Source organism: Telmatherina bonti, assembly GCF_933228915.1.
Source record: "Telmatherina bonti genome assembly, chromosome: 24".
In the NCBI taxonomy this organism is placed as follows: domain Eukaryota; kingdom Metazoa; phylum Chordata; class Actinopteri; order Atheriniformes; family Telmatherinidae; genus Telmatherina; species Telmatherina bonti.
The window spans coordinates 27944043-27970080 of record NC_136633.1 but is presented as its reverse complement, the minus strand read 5'-3'; the positions used below and the strand labels follow the sequence as shown (position 1 = coordinate 27970080).

At 45.9% G+C, this 26038-nt stretch overlaps 2 protein-coding genes across 2 annotated transcripts in view; both read left to right on the top strand.

The window, feature by feature from the left end:
- The window catches only part of poglut1 (protein O-glucosyltransferase 1), a 56375-nt gene extending 47765 nt beyond the window's left edge, over positions 1–8610 (top strand). The window contains exons 2-11 of the mRNA XM_079263681.1: positions 1433–1523; positions 1598–1741; positions 1812–1947; positions 2024–2145; positions 2216–2275; positions 2355–2454; positions 2571–2629; positions 4077–4244; positions 5436–5492; positions 5834–8610. Coding sequence (XP_079119807.1) covers positions 1433–1523; positions 1598–1741; positions 1812–1947; positions 2024–2145; positions 2216–2275; positions 2355–2454; positions 2571–2629; positions 4077–4244; positions 5436–5492; positions 5834–5990 — 1094 coding nt within the window. The 3' untranslated portion in view covers positions 5991–8610. The remainder of the gene's footprint in view (positions 1–1432; positions 1524–1597; positions 1742–1811; positions 1948–2023; positions 2146–2215; positions 2276–2354; positions 2455–2570; positions 2630–4076; positions 4245–5435; positions 5493–5833) is intronic.
- A 2546-nt stretch (positions 8611–11156) lies between these two features.
- Positions 11157–18986, top strand: timmdc1 (translocase of inner mitochondrial membrane domain containing 1). Its single transcript, XM_079263890.1, has 8 exons — positions 11157–11339; positions 13009–13301; positions 15037–15202; positions 16372–16460; positions 16553–16620; positions 17422–17500; positions 18178–18288; positions 18695–18986. Exons 2-8 carry the CDS (start codon positions 13030–13032, stop codon positions 18837–18839), a joined length of 930 nt encoding a protein of 309 aa, XP_079120016.1. The 5' UTR covers positions 11157–11339; positions 13009–13029; the 3' UTR covers positions 18840–18986.
- Positions 18987–26038: the final 7052 nt, after the last annotated feature.

Here is a 26038-nt window from a genome sequence, read left to right as displayed (position 1 = left end):
TCTCTTGTTCAGACCAGCTGTGTAACACTGGAGATGGGTGTGTGTGTGTGTGTGTGTGTGTGTGTGTGTGTGTGTGTGTGTGTGTGTGTGTGTGTGGTAGGGCTGCTAGATTATGACAAAAATAATAGGGGTGGAAAAATCGAATCAAAAAATCGGAAATCTGGATTTTTTTCTTCACAAATTTAAAAGTTTTTTTGTTTAAAAATCTAATTTTTTTCCCAAATACATTAAATAAATGCACTATAAAATTTTTGTCATTTTTATTGTTTTTATTAATCTTTTTACGTGTCTTCTTGAGCATTATAGCAGCAGAATGACGGTCTGGTTACTGTGTTGTTTTTTCTTCATTGAAATGAAGAAAAATGACAAGAAAAAAAAAGTTTTATACATTTTTTTGTTTTTAATCTACAAAAATTAGCAATATCTGAGAATTGTGAGAATTGCGATTTAAATCAAATTGGCACTCAAAAACATCGGAATCGTATCGAATTGGGACAAAAGCATATCGTCACACCCCTAAAAAAAATTATAATCACGATTATTTTGACTGAAATTGAGATCTGGATTATTTAACACAATTATCCATTATTTATAAACAACGCTGCGTGTCGTGGTGTTCTAGACTCCGTGTCGTGCATTATAACCGTCTAATGGACGGTTCAGAGTTGTTTAATCCGCTTTTACCGCTTATATGGGAACTATTTTACGTTGGCCTGGATGTACGTTTTATACCAAACAACCGCTGTCAGGCTGCAGCGCGTTTCTCTCATCCACCTGTTAAAAGACGGCTGATCTGAACCAGCTGGTTAACGCGTTGCTATGGTAACGCCCCGTAACGGAGGGATATTACAGTGTTTAACTGGCCGAACTACGTATAGGAAAATAATGCAGCCAGTTGTCACTGACAATGGTATAAACTATGTTTAGGTGAACTTCCACAACCTACTGCAGTTATTCTACATTGACCTGCAGCCGGAGCCGACTGAGACTGGCCGCCTGGGAGTGCTTTAGGACGGGAGAGGCTCCCGCTGCTCCTTCCTTACAGTAACTGCAGAACAATATGTGCCTTCAAGTCAGTCGCCACAACACCAGAAAAGTCTCTAATAACTCCAGTAAAAGCTGCTAGATTTGTCGCTTTTAACAAAAAAAGTCTCCAGATTTAGCGAGAAAGTCTCCAAGTTGGCAACAGTGTCTGAATGAAAGCAAAGCGGCTGTGGGAGGAGTTTACAGCACAGCGCTGCAACGCCAGAGACGCTCGATTAGCAGCTGAAGACAGCAGGAGAGGAAACTGCAGAGAGAAAAATAATCACACCCTTCTATTTTTATCATCGTTGAAAACCCAGATCGTAGTTTAGACTAAAATCCGATTAATCGCCTGGCTCTAGTTTCCACCCGGCTCAGCAGTGTGTAACTGCATGGTGTGTTTTTGCAGGAAAACGGTGGAAACAGATGAAAGAGAGGATTTCAGCGGCTGTGGGGGAGTATTCTCTCTGCAGCTCCGTTAACTGCAGCTGCCATCTCAGGTGTGTTGACCTGCCGTCATGTCGTCCAGCAACGTCATGCAGACTTCATCATCCCTGTCTGGGTTTCTTCTCAGTGTCCTGCGGCGCGACCTGGAGCTCTTTAAAGGGGGGATTTCTGAAGACGTCATGGATGCTACAGTTCAGAGAGGCGTGGGCACCCACTACCAGGTCATCGGACACAAGCTGTACCGGGAGAAGAACTGCATGTTTCCTGCTCGGTAAGACCAGAACGTCTGACTGGAACCTGAGACGCCTCAGCAGCAGCTGGGTGATGTGTTCTGTGATCAGGTGCAGCGGCGTGGAACATTTCATCCTGGAGGTGGTGGAGCGGCTGCCCGACCTGGAGATGGTGGTAAATGTGAGGGACTACCCTCAGGTCCCCAGCTGGGTGAAGCCCACTCTGCCCGTCCTCTCCTTCAGTAAGGTCAGAATCCAGACAGACTTGCAACAATCATTCGCTGCCTGTTTCTGGTTTGCACATGTTTGATACGTTCAAGCAGACGTCAGACTACCAGGACATCATGTACCCTGCGTGGACGTTTTGGGAGGGGGGACCTGCTGTGTGGCCCATATACCCCACTGGACTGGGGAGATGGGATCTGATGAGGGAAGAGCTGAAGAAGTAAGATCTCCTTCTCATGTTAGAGTTTTTTCTTATTAAACATGATGATATGGTTTATTTTCTGTGCCAGCTCTGCAGCAGAGTGGCCATGGAGGAGGAAAGAGTCAAAAGGCTTCTTCCGAGGCTCCAGGTCGGTCATGTGACCTTATCTTGTTTCTGACTGTGGAGACGCGCTCTGAACGCCGTCCTGTTCTCCTGTTGATCGGTAGAACCAGTCCAGAACGAGATCCGCTGATCCTGCTGTCCAGGGAAGATCCAGAGCTGGTGGATGCAGAATACACCAAGAACCAGGCCTGGAAGTCTGAGAGGGTTGGTCACGCTCATAACACACACACACACACACACACACACACACACACACACACATAAAAATCTTTGCAGTAATTGTTAATAATGAAATTTACTGTTTATTTTGTTTGCTTTAGGATACGCTCGGGAGACCCCCCGCTAAAGAAATCCCGCTGGTCGATCACTGCAAGTACAAGTAAGCTGCTAAGGAACCACAGACCGTATTGGAAAGATGGACGGAGCCTCCGGAGGTTAAAAATGAAGCCTATGCGGAAGTGCATAAAACTGCAGTTCCACCTTCATCCACTAGGGGCTGCAAAACAGAGCAAATCCCCATAGACTCCCATGTTAAAAAGACCAACTTCACAGCAGGAATAAACACGTTTACAGCAGAAATAAAAATGTTTACAGCAGAAATAACGTTTACAGCAGAAATAAAAACGTTTACAGCAGAAATAAAAACGTTTACAGCAGAAATAAAAACGTTTACAGCAGAAATAAACACGTTTACAGCAGGAATAAACATGTTTACGGCAGGAATAAAAATGTTTACGGCAAGAATAAACATGTTTACGGCAGGAATAAACATGTTTACGGCAGAAATAAACACGTTTATGGCAGAAATAAACACGTTTACGGCAGAAATAAACACGTTTACAGCAGGAATAAAAATGTTTACGGCAGGAATAAACATGTTTACGGCAGAAATAAACATGTTTTCGGTAGAAATAAACATGTTTACAGCAGAAACAAGCACGTTTATGGCAAAAATAAAGATCTTTACAGTAGAAATAAACATGTTTACAGCAGGAATAAAAACGTTTATAGCAGGAATAAAAAGGTTTACGGCAGAAATAAACATGTTTACGGCAGAAATAAACACGTTTACGGCAGAAATAAACACGTTTACAGCAGAAATAAAAACGTTTACAGCAGGAATAAAAATGTTTATAGCAGGAATAAAAATGTTTACAGCAGGAATAAACATGTTTACAGCAGAAATAAACATGTTTACAGCAGGAATAAACATGTTTACAGCCTGGTACTAAAATCTATTTTAGGTTTAACAGGTCAGGTTTACCTTCATGACAACTGTGGGGGGAGTGAATTTTTTTTCTAACTCGCCCGTTTAAAAGTAATTTAATCTCGAAGTTCAGCATATTTAGGGGCGTGTCCTTTTGATTGACAGGTACCCGATCTCCGGCTTCAAGTCAGAAGAACGTAGAACAACCGCGGTTTGTAGTCTGTTAACAACATGACTTAGCTTTAGCCCACTTACCTCCGTTAGCTGGTTAGTTCCTGTTATCTCCGGGTTAGCTCTTAGCTGCAGGCAGCTCAGAGTTCGTTCGATGTCAATCATCCACCATGACGTTCACAGCTCCCCTCTCACGTCCGCCTCTTTGCCCATATTTGTATTTTCTGGGCGAGATGACGTGCATGCCCCTGCCAAGATGGTGATGGTAGGAACCTCCCACCGAGCTTCAATTCAGCTCTTCAGAAACCTACGGGTGACGTCACGGAGGCTCTGCCCATCTCTTTATATACAGTCTATGAAAGGAAGCCAGATTTTATGCCATTTAGGGATCGGTTTGTTATTCTGAAGATGAGTTTTAGAACAATAGACTGACTTTGCTCTCCTGCAGGTATTTGTTTAACTTCCGGGGGGTGGCAGCAAGCTTTCGCCTCAAACATCTCTTCCTCTGTGGTTCCCTGGTCTTTCATGTGGGGGATGAATGGCAGGAGTTTTTCTATCCTCAGCTCAAACCCTGGGTCCACTACATCCCAGTCAAGCAGGATCTTTCAGACGTCAGGTACACCAAATGACATTTTTTTATCCTCGTTAACGGAACAATTTGGTATTCTGTTCGTCTTAAGAGAACACATTTACTACATCAGGTCTGTGCTGTAGTCTCACATGAAAAGCTTTCTTTAGCTCATAGGTCTGCATAGAGGCGGGGGTAGTTAGCAGCCACAGCTGCTGTGGAAGTGGGGTGTTAGCAGCTGTCTCATGAAAGAAAGTTAGAAAGATGTTTACAGATGACTAACCGGCTAGCTTAAAGATGCTAACATTAACTCGTTTAGCTCAGACAAGGAGACAACTTGCACCTAGCAAGTACGCTAGGCTATCCATTAGCAACTGCAAGCCCCATTAGGCAGCTTCTACAGACCAGGTAGCTTACGGATGCTAACATTAACACGTTTAGCTCAGACAAGCAGACACTTTTCACCAAGTTAGGATGCTAAGCTAGCCATTAGCAACTGCAAGCATCATCAGGCAGTTTCTACAGACCAGCTAGCTTACAGATGCTAACATTAGCTTGTTTAGCTCATACAAGCAGACACTTTTCACCAAGCTAGGATGCTAGGTTAGCCATTAGCAGCTGCAAGCACCATCAGACAGCGTATACAGACCAACCAGCTTACGTTTGCTAACATAAGCCCATTTAGCTCATAGAAGCCGACACCTTGCAGCCAGTTAGTACACTAGGCTAGCCATTAGCAGCTGCAAGCACCCTCAATACAGACCAGGTAGCTTACAGATGCTAACATTAGCACGTTTAGCTCAGACAAGCAGACACTTTTTACCAAGCTAGGATGCTAGGCTAGCCATTAGCAGCTGCAGATACCATCAGACACCTCATACAGACCAGCTAGCTTACATATGATAACATTAGCTTGTTTAGGTCAGACAAGCAGACACTTTTCACCAAGCTAGGACGCTAGGCTAGCCATTAGCAGCTGCAGATACCATCAGACACCTCATACAGACCAGCTAGCTTACATATGATAACATTAGCTTGTTTAGGTCAGACAAGCAGACACTTTTCACCAAGCTAGGACGCTAGGCTAGCCATTAGCAGCTGCAAGCGCCATCAGACACCTCATACAGACCAGTTTTATTTAAGAACCCGTGTCGTAACTTTTGTGGTAGTTTAGGTCATAGAAGGGTTAGGGTTAGGGTCGTCTTTTCTAACGGTAACACCATGTTTTGTGTCGTTTAGGGAACTTTTACAGTTTGTGAAGGAGAATGACGCAGTTGCACGGGAGATCGCTGCCAGGTGAAAAACTTCATTTATCCATCTCAACCACTTAGTCCAGTTCAGACTGGTGGGTAAGCTGGAGTCTAGTCCAGTTCAGACTGGTGGGTAAGCTGGAGTCTAGTCCAGTTCAGACTGGTGGGTAAGCTGGAGTCTAGTCCAGTTCAGACTGGTGGGTAAGCTGGAGTCTAGTCCAGTTCAGACTGGTGGGTAAGCTGGAGTCCAGTCCAGTTCAGACTGGCAGGCGGGAGGTGGATACACCTGTACAGGTCGCTGCTCCATCGCCGACTGGGACAAACTTTTATTGTGACTTAGATGACTTGTTTTTTGCGTCTTATCTGACTGTGGCTGCCTCCCCACAGAGGCCAGGACTTCATCCTCCGGCACCTGCGAATGGAAGACGTCTCCTGCTACTGGGAGACGCTCCTCACCGAGTTCAGCCGACTTCTCGTCTACAAACCAACCAGAAGGAGCAGCTACAACCAGATCGCCCACAAACCCAGCAGAACCGAGCTGTAAAAGGAAGCTCCAGGTGATCCTGCAGTTAGCTTGTCCTCAATCTGGTTCCGCTCCCAGAACCAGGAGGTACCTTTCAGTAGAGTTGTCCCAGTGTTCCCAGACCTTTCACTTTATGATGTTAAAATCCACTGTAAGGTGTTGTTGTGTTTCTAGGAGCAAAGATTTAGTCATCTGGATCATTTGTTTCGCATTTTTACTCAAGAACCAATCAGATTTCTGTGATTCCTGAGCGGCCTGGACAACCGTCATCTGTGTGACGGTGGTTTCTGAGAACATCTTCTACCTCCATTTCTCTTCATGTTAAACTGTATTTAATAAAAACAACTCCTATAAATAAGACGTTAATAAAATATATACAGTCAGCCTTCTCTGGCGCGTGCCTTAGACCTGGACCGATGGTGAGAATATAACATCTTACCTGCTGGGAAATCTGTTGGAATGTCACCTGATCTATGTTGCATGCTGCTGTTACCTCAGATGACCACCAGGGGCTCACATCCCTGCTTCCTGCAGCATTTTGCTCCAGGAAACAACTCCTGTTTTCATGCTAAATAACACCCATGATAGTTGTTTTTAAGATGTTTTTCTTTCACCAACTAAAGGAGCATTGCTCAGATTTTACACAAGCAGTTATGTCTTTAAACTCCATCATAAAACATGGAAAATACAGTGAAATGGGCTCTTTTTAGGATGTTTTTAGTTCTTTACAGCTCTGGTAAAAAGAAATCTTTGCATCCTTTGAGTGTGCAAAAAGACTTGTATTGATTATTTCGACAACTGTTCAGCAGCCTTTTGTGTAAATCAGTTATGCGGTGTGAGAAAATGAGACTTTGCAGCTGTGTTTGATAGAAATGTAACACCTGAATACTTGAAGTTCAGTGTAGTTTAGATGGTTGAATTCACATTAGAGATGCTGTTTTGAAGGTTTATGTTTTTCTAGAGGAAGAAGTGCTGCTGTTGCTTTATTATGGAATATATGTGATCAGTACTCTGCTGCTTCTCACCATCCTGGAGACTTGGTTGAGAGGAAAGCTTCCACTGCCCTCTACTGGTACAGCAGCAGCTTGTTGACGTTTTATTACTTGAAAACACAGGATGAATTTTCCATTACTGCAAAGTGCCAAAACTAAGCAATAATGTTCAGAAAGTTTTTTTTTTTCTGTTAAACATGGAGTTTGCAAGAAGCTGTTTGTTTACTACAGCTGAAAGAAAGCAGTCTTGTTTTACTGATTAAAGTTATGTTGAATATGTTGTAGTATTCACATGTTACTGTATGCAATCAGGGGCCGTACTTATCAAGTGTCTTGGAGACATTTTGGTCCTAAATATTTAGTCTGACTCTGAAACTGTTAAGTCTAAGAATCATTCCTAGTCCTGCAGATGTTTAATGACACGTCCACATCAGCTTTTCTGATCCGAGTCCGTTTGATCGGAAAGTGTCTTTGTTTGGGGAAACATGAATGCGCAAAATAATTTCTGATTTGGACCAAAGATTCGGACTCAATCCGTCTACAAACACAATCCAATCCAATCCACTTTATTTATACAGTACACTTTATAAACGTAAACAGTTTCCAAAATGTTGCACAGAATAAAACAAAAACAACGTTACAACACTAAAATATCAATAAATACAAATTAATAAACTTAAAATCAATCCCAATAAACAGATAAAAACCAATAAATAATTTAATTTAAAAAAACGCAGGTCTGGGCCCGTTTCAAGCGGACCAAATCCAGGAAGCGGACTACAAACCAAGTCCCTTCCTGCATGTGGCGTAGCATTGCATTGTGGGTAAATCCATAGCGATGGCGTTAAGGGTCCTCTGCCTCGTCTGGTGTTCATACTGCGTCCATTGTTGCAGTGGATTTCTGGAGTATACTTGCATAAGACAATAAAAACCCAAAACAGCCATAGTTTGGTCTCCATGTTTAACTGGCAGGTGGAGGAAACAGAGTTTTCTTCTTCACGCCGGTCTGGTCCTCTCTTCTGCTAAATACTAGTGCAGCGCCACCTCTGGTGGGAATGGGGAGATATTATTCTAATGGTTTGACTGGTTTGACCAAAGAGCAGCGTGAACACGATCTCTGTTCGCATGGATACACCCCCCTACAGCTGGACCCAGTCCCCGATTGGACCCTTAGAGTTCTCTAGATGAGTCCTAAGTAGTTTGGAGTTCGTGTAGATGACAACGCTGAGGCCAGACAGGTTCGGACGTTCCAATAGCAGAAGGATGTTTTGGCTTTGTTGACGACGAGCAGCTGATCAAACGGGATAAATACAATCATTGTAAAATTATTAGACTATCTTGTTTTCTAAACAAATGTACCTTTAGATGGACCTGGCTTTAAGAATTAACTTGATATTTTGCATAGACTGTATATTTGGTAAGCAGGGTGGTCTAACAAAAAAAAAAAAAATTCACACCTGTATGTTGTAGTTTAAAAAGTGATGTTTCACCAGAAAGCACATATAAAATTACACGATTTTTTTTTCTAAATAAAAAAAGGGGTTAAATTAGTAAACATGTAGTTTTGGTTCAATGTCAAAGTTTATATTTTATATCATTTTGTTGATTTTTTTTTTTTTTTTTTTTTTTCCATCCATCCATCTATCTTCTGCCGCTTATCTGGGGTCGGGTCGCGGGGGCAGCAGCCTAAGCAGGGAAGCCCAGACTTCCCTCTCCCCAGCCACATTTGCCAACTCTGCGGGGGGGATCCCGAGGCGTTCCCAGGCCAGCCGAGAGATATAATCCCTCCAGCGTGTCCTGGGTCTTCCCCGGGGTCTCCTCCCAGAGGGACGTGCCTGGAACACCTCACCAGGGAGGTCCAGGAGGCATCCTGACCAGATGCCCGAGCCACCTCAACTGGTTCCTCTCGATGCGGAGGAGCAGCGGCTCTACTCTGATCTCCTCCCGGATGACCGAGCTCCTCACCCTATCTCTAAGGGAGAGCCCGGCCACCCTGCGGAGGAAACTCATTTCAGCCGCCTGTATACGAGATCTACTTCTTTCGGTCACGACCCACAGCTCATGACCATAGGTGAGGGTAGGAACGTAGATCGACTGGTAAATCGAGAGCTTCACCTTCTGGCTCAGCTCCTTCTTCACCACGACAGACCGGCGCAGAGTCCGCATTACTGCAGACGCCGCACCGATCCGTCTGTCGATCTCGCGCTCCATCCTTCCCTCACTCGTGAACAAGACCCCGAGATATTTAAACTCCTCCACTTGAGGCAGGACCTGACCCCCGACCCGGAGAGGGCAATCCACCCTATTCCGGCTGAGGACCATGGTCTCAGATTTTGAGGTGCTGATTCTCATCCCAGCCGCTTCACACACTTTTTTTTTTTTTTTTCCCCCCAAAATAACTTGCATTGTCCGTTTAATAATTCAGATGTCTTTGAGAAATTTCCATTTCTGAGATGAAGACTGTCATTCAGTGAGTTGGTGACACAATCTAAAATCTATTTTATGACACCTCATACGATCCTAAGTTGCTCTGATACTGAAGAGTCAGTCCTACACTGAAAGAGGAACTTAACAGGTAACTTTTAGCGCAGCTTTAGTGAAGGTTTTTACTTACAAGTTGATTCTTAAGTGTTTCAGGAGGAATTCTTGGTGAATACGACCCCTTAGCTAGCCTGAATGTAGTCACTCATGTAAACTTGTGTGTTTTTCTACTGCTTGTAACTGTGGTCCATGAGTATGCACCTGAATTCACCTCCATCCTCACTATCCAATTTAAAAAAAAAAAAAAAAAAGCAGTGATGACCGAGTGGGACTTTTTGTATTTCAATAAACTTTGCAAAAAAATAAACTTCTTGAGCCTTTTTTGTGCTTAGTTCAAACCATTGTTTTTATAACAGGTAACTTTATAACGCTTGTTGCAACCGATGGATGGATGGATATGTGGTTTCACTGCTATGTCGCTAACTTAGATAGATTAGCTAGGCAGCTGTGTAGTTTCTCTAGCCATCTAGCTAAACTAGAAAGATTAGCTAGATGGCTAGGTGGTTTCTCTAGCTATTTAGCTAAACTAGATAGATTAGCTTGGCAACTGTGAAGAGTATTTAGCCATCTAGCTAAACTAGAAAGATTAGCTAGATAGCTATGCTGTTTGTCTAGCTATATAGCTAAACTAGTTGGATCAGCAAGGTAGCTGCATGGTTTTATGAGCTATGAAGCTAAACTACACAGATTAGTTAGCTATGTGCGTTCACTTGCAGTCTAGCTAAACTGATAGATTAGCTATGTAGCTAGCTATGGGCTTTCAATTGATGGACTAACTAAATGTATGGTTTTGGTAACTATATACTAAACTAGATATATTAATTAGCTAGCTAGCTATGTGAGATAAACACATGCTAGTGTCTCCACTACTGAAATTTTGCATTGCATTATACTAAATGTACATCAGGAAATCCCATCATTTTATCTGGAGAAGGTGAATAAATGTTTCTTTATTCTAATGGCATCATTACAAGCTACTTGAGGTCTATAGACAAGCCTGAGTATGTATTGTAGAGTGGTGGACAACATGTCCTAAATATATATATTTTGGACACGTGTGGAAGAAAATTTGCTCGTGCATAAATCATGCAGCCCTTTCCTTTAAAACCTCTTCATTATCTGTCATTTGTTTAGACATAAAATGTCTGTTGTTTCTAAGCTTGTGCAGATTGTTAAGACAAATCAGTGGATGAACACCGTAAGATAAACTACGGTACACGTACAACGATTAGTACATAATATGACCCCTGAAACACCCAGTTTGAGCAGCCTTCAACTGCCTGGAGATACGATGAAAGCATAGATTTAAAAGAAAGAAGAAACCGTCGAAAGGAAATAAGGAAATTATAAAATTTGACATTGCAGAGAAAAGTTTGGAAGTTTTTAATGGACTCAACAAACCACATACTCAATGCTGTTGCTCATCCCACAAATGCAGTTTCCACCCAAATGGAAATTTGACAGGGGAATAAACAGAATTTATAATAGTAGAACAAATTGACTGATAAGCATTGTTATAACAATCTACCAAACACAAATTTTGTCTCTTTTTGTGCCAGGTTTCGACCTTCTCTGGGGGGTTTTTCGGTCCTCCAGCGACAGGGGGTGCTAGTGTGAATTTATGGAAGATGTGCACTTTTCTGTGGGTCATAGGTTGATCCATCAAGCTTGTCCTCACTGCGGTAAAGTTAGTGACAGGATTTATTTTTTTCCCCTCACAAAGACAGTTATAATAGCCTAAAATAAGATGTGTATAAACTGTAAGTTTGCACAACGACCGACGGGTCCGTGTTGAATTTCAACAGCTGCAGCTGGTCGGCTGAAAGGGAGGCTAAAGGTTAGTTGCTGTTATGGGATCCTCGCTTTTTAACTATTAAGTCTTTTAAAAGAAGTTAATAGTTTTCTAAGCCGATAATAAAGGAGTTTTTACATTTCCATATTAGATGTACATTGGTTTTGTATTCGTGTAGCCGATAAAATATCTTTGCAACCTATGCTAGCCAAGCTAACTAGCTAGCAGCCAAACTAGCCGGCATGGTTCCCAACCTGCGGTCCAAGACCCCCAAAGAGGCTCTGAACGTTCAGACATTGGGATTAATGTAAACACATAGTTTCTGATTTAAGGAGAAAAGAAACTGTGTGTTGTTAATTTTTCTGTGATTTTATCAAAGGACACATCTCAGACAATGTATATTTTTGTAATCATATTTAAAATCATAAAATCCAAGCATAGTTTGAGCACCAGGAAGGGCAGGGGGTCCATCGCTTTTTCCCATGTCCATGAAGGGGTTTCTAAGGAAAAAAGGTTAGGAATCACGATAGACTGTATATGAAAGATGGACGGAGCTTCCAGCGGTTAAAACTTCACAGCAGAAATAAACATGTTTACAGCAGGAATAAACATGTTTACAGCAGGAATAAACATGTTTACAGCCTGGTTCAAAAATTCATTTTCGGTTTAATAGGTCAGGTTTACCTTCATGACAACTGTGGGGGGAGTGAATTTTTTTCTAACTTGCCCGTTTTAAAGTGATTTAATCTTGAAGTTCGGCATATTTAGGGGCGTGTCCTTTTGATTGACAGGTACCCAATCTCCTGCTTCAAGTCAGAAGAACATAGAACAACCGCGGTTTTTAGCCGGTTAACAACGTGACTTAGCTTTAGCTTGCTTACCTCCGTTAGCTGGTTAGTTCCTGTTATCTCCGGGTTAGCTCTTAGCTACAGGCAGCTCGGGGTTCGCTCGATGTCAGTCATCCACCATGACGCTCACAGCCCCCCTCTCAGCTCCACCTCTTTGCCCATATTTGTATTTTCCGGACGAGACGACACACATGCCTCTGCCAAGAAGGCGATTGTAGGAACCGCCCACCGAGCTTCAATTTAGCTCTTCAGAAACCTACGGGTGACGTCACGGAGGCTCCGCCCATCTTTTTATATACAGTCTATGGGAATCACTGAAGGCTAGCAGCTAAGCTAACCACTTAGCTAGGCTAGCAGCGAAGCTAACCGCCTAGCTAGGTTAGCAGCTAAGCTAACAGGAGCAGGAAAGTGACCTGACAGGTGAAGTTTAGGAAAAGCCACCAGGTCGTCTTCAGGCATTTAATACTTTTTATTCAAGTCATTTTAATCATAAAGTCATTGAGTGACGAGGAGAGGTTATAACAGTTCATGTCAAATGCTGTTTGTTGTAAACAGATTCTATCGTCCACTTTTCTACAGAAATGTTCTGATGATAAATCCAGCTTTACATTTGTTACTGAAATTATTCGTTTTATGTTTATAATGAGTGAACTGCTTTTGTATTTACCTGCCGTGGCGCACCTTGCTCACCATCTGCACCCTGAGGCTTCCAGTGTGGTTTGACTTGTCGGCTGCAGAGTCCTGCCGCCTGTGGGACTCGGCCAGGACTTCACGTTCCCGCCGGCTGTTTGCTCTGAGAAGGAAACTCAAGCCGAACACGGCGACGTCTGAACCCTCAACCATGTGTTTGTGCCTCTCTGCTGCAGCCAAACGACAGCTGAAGCGTGATGCATCTGGAGCGGCACAGACTCCGAGCAGATTCAGCCCCCCGGGCCACGATGAGCACCGGTCAGATCCGGCGCCCCGGACAGACCGCAAAGCCTCGTTTCTTCTGCTTTCCGTTCCCCAGGGTCTACGCAGACGATGTGGCGGCTGCCCAGCCTGCACAGATGTCCTCGTCCGCCTCTGCACTCCAGCCCAGCACCCTGCCAGGAAACATTGGCAAGCCGGAGTTTCCAGACACGGGATGGGAACGCATCAAGGAGCTCTTCGATAGAGAGTTGGTATCCGTTTGATTCTGGTTGATGTTTAACTACTTAAAAAGGACCGGTCGCTCTGTACGTCTTTGTTTTCTGAGCCAGGTGTTCCTGCAGGCTTCATGTCATTCAGGCTGCATCCACGTCTGGGTTTCAGGCTTCCAGCCCGGTCCAAACCTGAAGCTCAGGCAGCAACTTAAATTCCTCACAGCGCGTTACTACCTGCAGAAGTCTGGGCGATTAACCGGATTTTAATCTCATCTAACCTTTAAACGGTTATAATGCGCGACACGGAGTCTAGAACACCACGACGCGCAGCGTTGTTCAGAAATACTGGATAATCGTGTTAAATAATCGTCATTATAATTCTTGTCACAATGGAGCAGCGCTACCTGGAGATGAAGTTCTTCCATCCTCTTGTTTCTGTAAAAGCATCTTTAGTTTTGTAGAGGAGGAAGGTCAGGACTGCAGGTAGACCAGTTCTTCACCATACCCGCTTGTTTTAGTTCTTCAGCCACGTCGTCTTGTTGAGGAAAGTCCGGGTATCAAGGTGTCGTCCTGAAGGCGGCACATGTACATAGACAGGAAGCTGTGATGCTCGCTGAGGTCTCTGATCCGGAGCAGACTGCATCCATGTCCGGTCCCGCTGTGTGACGGTCCATCCCAGATGCTCCAGAGACGCCTGGACTTCTGCTCCATCACCAGACCTCCATTTCCAGTTTCTACATGAACCCGTTCAAAGTTCAGTTCACACATTAAAAATGAAGTCGATCTGCTTTTCTGTTAACTAAGTTCACTGCTCCAGAATTCCACTAGTTCATACTTCTTTATTTTATATGTCGCAGCAAGTTATTATCTGTTATTTTCCAGTTGTTGCAACATCATGCAGTCCACACCGGTAGGCAGCTGCAACTCTTGCTCCAGCTGTATGTTTTTAAAAGGAAAAACTTGTTGCTTTAATGGCTTTTTATTAATGAGGAATGAAACAATCTGACATGGGAACCAGGCTGAGGTAGCAAAGGTACATAACAAAGTATGTACCTCAAGATTTCAACGTGCAAAACATTCAGTTTTTATTTCGTCATTTTTCTTTTCATTGATTAACTTTTCAATTTTTTACTCATGTATTTTTCTGACTTCTGACAGAAGTTATAACTTGGATCATGAGATGCAATATTTAGCCCATATATAAAACATCTAAATGAACAAAAAGAACTAAATCCAGTTGGTAGGATTCCACGGACATGGTCATAAATAAATAAAATAATCCTAATAGTGGAGAAATTTAGTATTTACCCCTTTATGTCCGGCCCTGTTTCAGGTGAGTTTTAGCTGAGATTTTGCATGAAAGGCTCTGCAGAAATCTGGTTTACCTGTGTGAGAACGCCGTTCACAAACGCTTCATCAGACAGAAATACAGCACGTTCAGTTCACGTCCCCAAAATATGAACGAGTTCATGAACAACCGCTCAATGATTCGTTCAGACACCTGAGCAGAACTTAGCCCACCTCCTGGCACGACCAGGTCCGGTCTCCAAGCGCCTTCTGGGTTGTCGTGAAGCCGTTTGTGGACTTGACCACGTTGGACCAGACGGACCAGTGAACTGAAGGATACCAAAGAGCTTGAAGGTCGATGAAAACGTCCGGGCGGCTCGTTTTCCGTCTTTCTCGTCGCCTTTAGACCGCCTCGTACGTACTGGTCTGACAATATGGACGACGTGTTGCAGTCTTGGATCTAACGGAGTCTTCTCTTCTCAGCGAGACCCAGCGCTACCCGGAGGAGCTCACCACGGTGATGACCTACGGGGTTGTCGGCGCGTTCGCAGGCTTCGTGTACGGCGGCCTGCCGGCTGGGCGCTACGCCAGGCAGAGGTACATCCAGATCAGCCAGGCGGAGGTGTACACAAGCCGGGTGGAAGCAGTGGTAAGCAGAGCCTCCGTTTGTCAACCTGCAAACCAAATAAAGTGTCAGCTGATTAAATTCCTCCTCATCAAACCAACATGGAGACAAGAAGTCTGTTTCCCTGCAGCCACTCACAGGAAAGGCAGAAAGTTCTCCCATTTATGTAAAACGCAGAACATTTCCTAAAGTCTGCTAATTATTTACAGTAGTAGTAGTAGTACAGTTATATCTATTAGAAGTATTATTGATATCTGTCATTACCACCATGTTGCCATCGCCAGATCATTATTATCAATATGTAATCCATTGCTAATTTATGTATCCTGTTCTTATCTCTCTTTTCTTTCTTTTTTTTTTTCTATTTTTTTAATATTCATTTTTGTGTATTTATTGGGAATGGGACTCAATTAATTACTGGCTTTATAATGATTTAATCTCGATTAATTAACCATATTTGGCCCAAAAAACACATTTTCTTTTATTTAAAACTGATTTTAGTGGCGACTGAATTAAATAATGTACACAGATATTAATTAATTGTGAACTCAGGATCTATTTAGGTCTAAAAATACGTTTCATTTTAAAACTGTAACAGAAAAATAGAAAATATCTCTGCATGGACTTTACCCAGCAGCTCCAGTCTCCATGATGTTCTAGAGAGTTCTTCTGGACGGGGGAGGGGCTTACACAGCTTCTAGAGAGTTCTTCTGTAAGTGGGAGGGGCTTAGGCAGCTTCTAGAGAGTTCTTCTGGACGGGGGAGGGGCTTAGGCAGCTTCTAGGGTGTTCTTCTGTAAGTGGGAGGGGCTTAGGCAGCTTCTAGAGAGTTCTTCTGGACGGGGGAGGGGCTTAGGCAGCTTCTAGAGAGTTCTTCTGCATCAGTGTAATAGACGTACCAGGAAATTGTGCACTGACAAATGTTCCGCGATTAAATGTTTCATTTTTAACACATTGATTTTCTTGTAATTAATTTACTGTAATTAACTCTGTATTTATATTTCATATTATTTTACTAATGTACATGTTAATGAATCGTTGCCATCCTGACTACATTCGAGTGTTTGTCCAGTTTGGGTTCTTCTGCAATGAATCTACCAAAACGATGCAAATCTAACAGGAAATTATGTCAGAAATGACCTCTTGTTGCGGGATAAAAGTGTGAGATTAAAACGCTTTGATGTTTTCCCGCCAGCGCTCGGCTCAAAACGCCGCCATCCGCGGGTTCATCCGATACGGGTGGAGGTGGAGCTGGAGGGTGTCTTTAATCGTCACGTTGTTCAGGTAAGAGAAGCAGACTCCATGTTGGTGTGAGGAAATGTTGACACGCCTCCAGACAGGAATGTTTCAGCTGATTGGTCCGTTTGTGTCTGTAGTTCTGTCAGCACAGGACTGTCGTTGTACACAGACAGCCACGGTGTCGGCCATTATGCTGCCGCTGGAGGTGAGTCAAGTTCTTCTACCTTTACCTGGTGCAAGGAGGCTTGGTGTCACTGCAGTTTGTTTCTACAACAATGGAGGAGTTTTCTTGTCCCATAGCAACTGTTCAGGGTGGTTATTTCCATTTAGGGGGTACTGGGCTGGTTTAGGGGGTACCTGGTTGGTTTAGGGGGGTACTGAGCTGGTTTAGAGGAGTACCTAGGTGGTTTAGGGGGTATTGGGGTGGTTTAAGAAGGTACTATTGTAGTTTATGGGGTACCTGGTTGGTTTAGGGGGGGTACCAGGGTGGTTTCGGTAGTACTGGTCTGGTTTTTGGGGGTATCGGGGTGGTTTAGGGGGGTACCAGGCTAGTTTAGGGGGGTATCTGGTGGTTTAAGAAGGTACTATTGTGGTTCATGGGGTACCTGGTTGGTTTAGGGGGGTACCACAGTGGTTAAGGGGGTACTGAGCTGGTTTAGGGGGTATCTGGTTGGTTTAGGGGTACCAGGCTAGTTTAAGGGGTTACCGGGGTGGTTTAGGAGGTACTGAGCTGGTTTAGGAGGTACCATTGTGGTTTATGGAGTACCTGGTCAGTTTAGGGGGTACCGGGGTGTTTCAGGGGGTATCAGGCTGGTTTAAGGTGTACTGAGCTGGTTTAGGAGGTGCAAGGGTGGTGTAGGGGGAGACCAGGCTGGTTTACCAGGTGGGTTGGGAAACCTGTAAACGTGATGTTTCCCAGCATTTACTTAAACTGTAAACTGTCAGTCGTCCTGATGATGATGATGATGATGATGATGATAATGATAATGATACTCTCTGTGAGCAGCCGTCACCGGAGGCGTCTACAGACTGAACCTGGGCCTGAGAGGCCTGCTGGCGGGGTCTGTCATCGGAGCGGTTCTGGGGTAAGTTCTGATCGACACCCGTCTGGCCTGACTGAACCCCGCCGCTCCTCGTTAGCGGCGTCCAGTTCTGTTGTAACTCAGGCGTATTCATGAAGCCGTGGCTGCACTCCGGCAGCCAGCTGCGCCCCCCCCCAGCAACCCTCTGCTGCCCAGCTGCCCCCACCCCCGTCTGTTCACACTGCCAGAGGGACTCGTGTTTCTCCATCAGGAAACCTCTCATCCTCATCTAACATGCCCCCCCCCCCTTGTTGGCCCAGCATTGCTGCTTCATCTCCTCCTCCTCCTCCTCCTCCTCCTCCTCCGTGTGGCTGAGTGAGCAGCACCTGGAGCGTTTACAACGCCAGGTCCGGTCTGGTTGGGGGGGCGTCTTACCTCAGACTGACGTGTCTGCAGGTGCATTACGTAACAGCAGAATGAATCTGTTGCAGCGATAAACGCTGTAAAAATAAAAACGTATTTTCTCATCAACTTCAATGGTTTTTACTTTTATTTAATTTAGTTTTTATTTTCTTACTGATTTATATTCAGCGGTAAACGTTTACAGTCGCATCACATTAAAGATCAGGGTACAGATTATTTCCCAACGCCTGAAAATCCTTTGAAAAACTATAAAAATGATGAACTCCTTTAGTTTTTCCAGAAATGTTCGTTGAACCGTGTGAACTGATTCCCAACAGGGTTCCCGTCGGCGCTGCCGTCATCGGCTTGCAGGCCCTGACGGGCGAAAGCGTCCAGGAGCGGCGGAGGAGGAAACGCAGAGAGCTGTACGAACACAAACTGGCAGAATGGTGAGATTCAGCGTGGACGGGAACGTCTCGCCTGCCGTTAGCGTGACGTTTAGCGACATGTCCGAACTGCAGCCATGACGAGTTAACCCGCCGCTGCTCGGCTTCCATCATTACGGTTTCTCTGACGGTTATCACATCCAGTAAGCTTCTATTAAAACCAGGTCGGAACCTTTTACGGAAGCTGTGACGCCATTTTTACAGGAAAAATCTTGAGTATTTCCTTTGTATGAGATTCAGATTTAATATCTTATTGATTTTCACTCGACATGGTTTTATGTCATAATTCTAGATAATAACTGGAACATTTTCTGTGGAAATCCTGCGACACGCGAAGGGAAAATGTTTCCAGTTTGACTGCGTTAACGTCTGATTGGCGTTTCTTTTCTGATTTGTGGCTCCGCTCCAGGGAGGCGCGTCTGCAGGTGACGGACGAGTTGATCTCCAGTCTGAACGCCAGCTCTCAGGCGGACGAAGCCAGCAGGGACATGCAGAGGATCCAGGAGCTGCTGAGTTTACCACAGAACCCGGACACGGACTCGAACCACCGCTGAGGTGCTGGGAGGAGAAAACCAGATGGCCCTGGGTCTGCTGTTTGAGACCGGCTCGGCGCCAAGCGGGACAGGATCTACATTAAGGACTGAACCTGACTATGTGTAAATTATTGTTTATAAATAACGAATGAAGAAATTATAGTTTCAGCTGCAACTTTATTTAAACAGTTTAATGATCAGATGCAGGAAAGAAGAAGTTTCCATGTTCAAGTCGGGAGGCGGTCAAACGGAATAAAACCACGCTAGTGACGTAAATCTCATGTTTTGTTCATGGGAATGTTGAAGACACGTTTTACTATTAAGTAAAAAATATTTCTTTCTGGAAGGTTTGGACTGCAGGCAGACCAGTTCAGCACCCGGACGTATATTACGTCTGGCTTTAGTCTGCAAGGCCATCTGAATGGGAGCATGTTCCCCAAGCTGCATGTGCAGCAGAACACGGATACAAACATCACGCTTCCAGTTCAAACCCTGAGCAGGTTCATCAGCACCGTGTTCTTATTGCAGCTCTAAAGAACTCCTGGAACTCTGGTTTTATTTGAAGTGGTTTCCATGGAGATGAAGGTCCTGCTAGTTTCTACGGACAACAAGGTCCTGCTAATTTCCAAGGAAACGAAGGTCCTGCTAGTTTCCACAGAGAAGAAAGTCCTGCCAGTTTCCACAAAGAAGAAATTCCTTCTAGTTTCCACGGAGACAAAGTTTCTGCTAGTTTCCACGAAGACGAAGGTCCTGTTAATTTCCATGGGGACGAAGGTCCTGTTAATTTCCACGGGGACGAAGGTCCTGTTAATTTCCACGGGGAAGAAGGTCCTGCTAGTTTCCACGGGGATGAAGGTCGTGCTAGTTTCCACGGGGACGAAGTTCCTGCTAGTTTCCACGGAGACGAAGGTCCTGTTAATTTCCACGGGGACGAAGGTCCTGCTAGTTTCTACGGAGACGAAGGTCTTGCTGGTTTCCACACAGACAAAAGGCCTGCCAGTTTCCACAAAGAAGAAATTCCTTCTAGTTTCCACGGAGACGAAGGTCCTGCTAGTTTCCACTGAGACGAAGGTCCTGCTAGTTTCCACGAAGACGAAGGTCCTGCTAGTTTCCACGAAGACGAAGGTCCTGCTAGTTTCCACGAAGACGAAGGTCCTGCTAGTTTCCACGAAGACAAAGGTCCTGCTAGTTTCCACGGAGACGAAGGTCCTGCAAGTTTCCACGGAGACGAAGGTCCTGCAAGTTTCCACGGAGACGAAGGTCCTGCTAGTTTCTACGGAGACGAAGGTCCTGCTAGTTTCTACGGAGACGAAGGTCCTGCTAGTTCCTACTGAGACGAAGGTCCTGCTAGTTTCTACTGAGACGAAGGTCCTGCTAGTTTCCATGGAGACGAAGGTCCTGCTAGTTTCCATGGAGACGAATGTCCTGCTAGTTTCTACGGAGACGAAGGTCCTGCTGGTTTCCACAGAGACGAGGTCCTGCTGGTTTCCACTAAAACAAATGTCCTGCTAGTTTCCACGAAGACGAAGGTCCTGCTAGTTTCTACGGAGACGAAGGTCCTGCTAGTTTCCACGAAGACGAAGGTCCTGCTAGTTTCCACGGAGACAAAGGTCCTGCTAGTTTCCACAGAGACAAAGGTCCTGCTAGTTTCCACGGAGACAAAGGTCCTGCTAGTTTCCACGAAGACGAAGGTCCTGCTAGTTTCCACGGAGACAAAGGTCCTGCTAGTTTCCACAGAGACAAAGGTCCTGCTAGTTTCCACGGAGACAAAGGTCCTGCTAGTTTCCACGGAGACGAAGGTCCTGCTAGTTTCCACGGAGACGAAGGTCCTGCTAGTTTCCACGGAGACGAAGGTCCTGCTAGTTTCCACGGAGACGAAGGTCCTGCTAGTTCCTACTGAGACGAAGGTCCTGCTAGTTCCTACTGAGACGAAGGTCCTGCTAGTTTCCATGGAGACGAAGGTCCTGCTAGTTTCCATGGAGACGAAGGTCCTGCTAGTTTCCATGGAGACGAAGGTCCTGCTAGTTTCCATGGAGACGAAGGTCCTGCTAGTTTCTACGGAGACGAAGGTCCTGCTGGTTTCCACAGAGACTAGGTCCTGCTGGTTTCCACTAAAACAAATGTCCTCCTACTTTCCACGAAGACGAAGGTCCTGCTAGTTTCTACGGAGACGAAGGTCCTGCTAGTTTCCACGAAGACGAAGGTCCTGCTAGTTTCCACGGAGACAAAGGTCCTGCTAGTTTCCACGGAGACAAAGGTCCTGCTAGTTTCCACGGAGACAAAGGTCCTGCTAGTTTCCACGGAGACGAAGGTCCTGCTGGTTTCCACGGAGACGTTGGTCCTGCTAGTTTCTACGAAGACGAAGGTCCTGCTAGTTTCTACGGAGACAAAGTTACTGCTGGTTTCCACAGAGACGTTGGTCCTGCTAGTTTCTACGAAGACGAAGGTCCTGCTAGTTTCTACGGAGACGAAGGTCCTGCTAGTTTCTACTGAGACGAAGGTCCTGCTAGTTTCCATGGAGACGAAGGTCCTGCTAGTTTCTACGGAGACGAAGGTCCTGCTAGTTTCCACGGAGACGAAGGTCCTGCTAGTTTCCACGGAGACGAAGGTCCTGCTAGTTTCCACGGAGACGAAGGTCCTGCTAGTTTCCACGGAGACGAAGGTCCTGCTAGTTTCCACGGAGACGAAGGTCCTGCTGGTTTCCACAGAGACGTTGGTCCTGCTAGTTCCTACGGAGACGAAGGTCCTGCTAGTTCCTACGGAGACGAAGGTCCTGCTAGTTTCTACGGAGACGAAGGTCCTGCTAGTTTCCACGAAGACGAAGGTCCTGCTAGTTTCCACGAAGACGAAGGTCCTGCTAGTTTCCACGAAGACGAAGGTCCTGCTAGTTTCCACTGAAACAAATGTCCTGCTAGTTTCCACGAAGACGAAGGTCCTGCTAGTTTCCACGAAGACGAAGGTCCTGCTAGTTTCCACTAAAACGAATGTCCTGCTAGTTTCCACGAAGACGAAGGTCCTTCTGGTTTCCACAGAGACGAAGTCCTGCTAGTCTCCACTAAAACAAATGTCCTGCTAGTTTCCACGAAGACGAAGGTCCTGCTAGTTTCTACGGAGACGAAGGTCCTGCTAGTTTCCACGAAGACGAAGGTCCTGCTAGTTTCCACGAAGACGAAGGTCCTGCTAGTTTCTACGGAGACGAAGGTCCTGCTAGTTTCCACGAAGACGAAGGTCCTGCTAGTTTCCACGGAGACGAAGGTCCTGCTAGTTTCCACGGAGACGAAGGTCCTGCTGGTTTCCACAGAGACGTTGGTCCTGCTAGTTCCTACGGAGACGAAGGTCCTGCTAGTTTCCACTAAAACAAATGTCCTGCTAGTTTCCACTAAAACAAATGTCCTGCTAGTTTCCACGAAGACGAAGGTCCTGCTAGTTTCCACGAAGACGAAGGTCCTGCTGGTTTCCACAGAGACGAAGTCCTGCTAGTTTCCACTAAAACAAATGTCCTGCTAGTTTCCACGAAGACGAAGGTCCTGCTAGTTTCTACGGAGACGAAGGTCCTGCTAGTTTCCACGAAGACGAAGGTCCTGCTAGTTTCCACGAAGACGAAGGTCCTGCTAGTTTCTACGGAGACGAAGGTCCTGCTAGTTTCCACGAAGACGAAGGTCCTGCTAGTTTCCACGGAGACGAAGGTCCTGCTAGTTTCCACGGAGACGAAGGTCCTGCTAGTTTCTACGGAGACGAAGGTCCTGCTGGTTTCTACGGAGACGAAGGTCCTGCTGGTTTCCACAGAGACGTTGGTCCTGCTAGTTTCTATGAAGACGTTGGTCCTGCTAGTTCCTACTGAGACGAAGGTCCTGCTAGTTCCTACTGAGACAAAGTTACTGCTGGTTTCCACAGAGACGTTGGTCCTGCTAGTTTCTATGAAGACGTTGGTCCCGCTAGTTCCTACTGAGACGAAGGTCCTGCTAGTTCCTACTGAGACGAAGGTCCTGCTAGTTTCTACTGAGACGAAGGTCCTGCTAGTTTCTACTGAGACGAAGGTCCTGCTAGTTCCTACTGAGACGAAGGTCCTGCTAGTTCCTACTGAGACGAAGGTCCTGCTAGTTTCCATGGAGACGAAGGTCCTGCTAGTTTCCATGGAGACGAAGGTCCTGCTAGTTTCTACGGAGACGAAGGTCCTTCTGCTTTCCACAGAGACGAAGTCCTGCTAGTTTCCACTAAAACAAATGTCCTGCTAGTTTCCACGAAGACGAAGGTCCTGCTAGTTTCCACGAAGACGAAGGTCCTGCTAGTTTCCACGAAGACGAAGGTCCTGCTAGTTTCTACGGAGACGAAGGTCCTGCTAGTTTCCACGAAGACGAAGGTCCTGCTAGTTTCCACGGAGACGAGGTCCTGCTGGTTTCCACTAAAACAAATGTCCTGCTAGTTTCCACGAAGACGAAGGTCCTGCTAGTTTCCACGAAGACAAAGGTCCTGCTAGTTTCCACGAAGACGAAGGTCCTGCTAGTTTCCACTAAAACAAATGTCCTGCTAGTTTCCACGAAGACGAAGGTCCTTCTGGTTTCCACAGAGACGAAGTCCTGCTAGTTTCCACTAAAACAAATGTCCTGCTAGTTTCCACGAAGACGAAGGTCCTGCTAGTTTCTACGGAGACGAAGGTCCTGCTAGTTTCCACGAAGACGAAGGTCCTGCTAGTTTCCACGAAGACGAAGGTCCTGCTAGTTTCTACGGAGACGAAGGTCCTGCTAGTTTCTACGAAGACGAAGGTCCTGCTAGTTTCCACGGAGACGAAGGTCCTGCTAGTTTCCACGGAGACGAAGGTCCTGCTAGTTTCCACGGAGACGAAGGTCCTGCTGGTTTCTACGGAGACGAAGGTCCTGCTGGTTTCCACAGAGACGTTGGTCCTGCTAGTTTCTACGAAGACGAAGGTCCTGCTAGTTTCTACGGAGACAAAGTTACTGCTGGTTTCCACAGAGACGTTGGTCCTGCTAGTTTCTATGAAGACGTTGGTCCTGCTAGTTCCTACTGAGACGAAGGTCCTGCTAGTTCCTACTGAGACGAAGGTCCTGCTAGTTCCTACTGAGACGAAGGTCCTGCTAGTTTCCATGGAGACGAAGGTCCTGCTAGTTTCCACGAAGACGAAGGTCCTGCTAGTTTCTACGGAGACGAAGGTCCTGCTAGTTTCCACGAAGACGAAGGTCCTGCTAGTTTCCACGAAGACGAAGGTCCTGCTAGTTTCTACGGAGACGAAGGTCCTGCTAGTTTCTACGAAGACGAAGGTCCTGCTAGTTTCCACGGAGACGAAGGTCCTGCTAGTTTCTACGGAGACGAAGGTCCTTCTGCTTTCCACAGAGACGAAGTCCTGCTAGTTTCCACTAAAACAAATGTCCTGCTAGTTTCGACGAAGACGAAGGTCCTGCTAGTTTCTACGGAGACGAAGGTCCTGCTAGTTTCCACGAAGACGAAGGTCCTGCTAGTTTCCACGAAGACGAAGGTCCTGCTAGTTTCTACGGAGACGAAGGTCCTGCTAGTTTCCACGAAGACGAAGGTCCTGCTAGTTTCCACGGAGACGAGGTCCTGCTGGTTTCCACTAAAACAAATGTCCTGCTAGTTTCCACGAAGACGAAGGTCCTGCTAGTTTCTACGGAGACGAAGGTCCTGCTAGTTTCCACGAAGACGAAGGTCCTGCTGGTTTCCACTAAAACAAATGTCCTGCTAGTTTCCACGAAGACGAAGGTCCTGCTAGTTTCTACGGAGACGAAGGTCCTGCTAGTTTCCACGAAGACGAAGGTCCTGCTAGTTTCCACGAAGACGAAGGTCCTGCTAGTTTCCATGGAGACGAAGGTCCTGCTAGTTTTCATGGAGACTAAGGTCCTGCTAGTTTCCATGGAGACGAAGGTCCTGCTAGTTTCTACGGAGACGAAGGTCCTTCTGCTGTCCACAGAGACGAAGTCCTGCTAGTTTCCACTAAAACAAATGTCCTGCTAGTTTCCACGGAGACGAAGGTCCTGCTAGTTTCCACGAAGACGAAGGTCCTGCTAGTTTCCACGAAGACGAAGGTCCTGCTAGTTTCTACGGAGACGAAGGTCCTGCTAGTTTCCACGAAGACGAAGGTCCTGCTAGTTTCCACGGAGACGAGGTCCTGCTGGTTTCCACTAAAACAAATGTCCTGCTAGTTTCCACGAAGACGAAGGTCCTGCTAGTTTCCACGAAGACGAAGGTCCTGCTAGTTTCCACGGAGACAAAGGTCCTGCTAGTTTCCACGGAGACAAAGGTCCTGCTAGTTTCCACGGAGACAAAGGTCCTGCTAGTTTCCACGGAGACAAAGGTCCTGCTAGTTTCTACGGAGACGAAGGTCCTGCTAGTTTCCACGGAGACGAAGGTCCTGCTGGTTTCCACGGAGACGAAGGTCCTGCTGGTTTCCACGGAGACGTTGGTCCTGCTAGTTTCTACGGAGACGAAGGTCCTGCTAGTTTCTACGGAGACGAAGGTCCTGTTAGTTTCTACGGAGACGAAGGTCCTGCTAGTTTCTACGGAGACGAAGGTCCTGCTAGTTTCCACGGAGACAAAGGTCCTGCTAGTTTCTACGGAGACGAAGGTCCTGCTAGTTTCCACGAAGACGAAGGTCCTGCTAGTTTCCACGAAGACGAAGGTCCTGCTAGTTTCTACGGAGACGAAGGTCCTGCTAGTTTCCACGAAGACGAAGGTCCTGCTAGTTTCCACGGAGACGAAGGTCCTGCTAGTTTCCACGGAGACGAAGGTCCTGCTAGTTTCCACGGAGACGAAGGTCCTGCTGGTTTCTACGGAGACGAAGGTCCTGCTGGTTTCCACAGAGACGTTGGTCCTGCTAGTTTCTACGAAGACGAAGGTCCTGCTAGTTTCTACGGAGACAAAGTTACTGCTGGTTTCCACAGAGACGTTGGTCCTGCTAGTTTCTATGAAGACGTTGGTCCTGCTAGTTCCTACTGAGACGAAGGTCCTGCTAGTTCCTACTGAGACGAAGGTCCTGCTAGTTTCTACTGAGACGAAGGTCCTGCTAGTTCCTACTGAGACGAAGGTCCTGCTAGTTTCCATGGAGACGAAGGTCCTGCTAGTTTTCATGGAGACGGAGGTCCTGCTAGTTTCCATGGAGACGAAGGTCCTGCTAGTTTCTACGGAGACGAAGGTCCTTCTGCTTTCAACAGAGACGAAGTCCTGCTAGTTTCCACTAAAACAAATGTCCT

Coding starts and splice junctions, on each gene's coding strand:
- timmdc1 (XM_079263890.1), top strand. CDS start 13,030: ATGCATCTGGAGCGGCACAGACTCCGAGCAGATTCAGCCCCCCGGGCC. Junction 16,461..16,552: donor TTAATCGTCACGTTGTTCAG/GTAAGAGAAGCA, acceptor TTGTGTCTGTAG/TTCTGTCAGCACAGGACTGT. Junction 18,289..18,694: donor GAACACAAACTGGCAGAATG/GTGAGATTCAGC, acceptor GCTCCGCTCCAG/GGAGGCGCGTCTGCAGGTGA.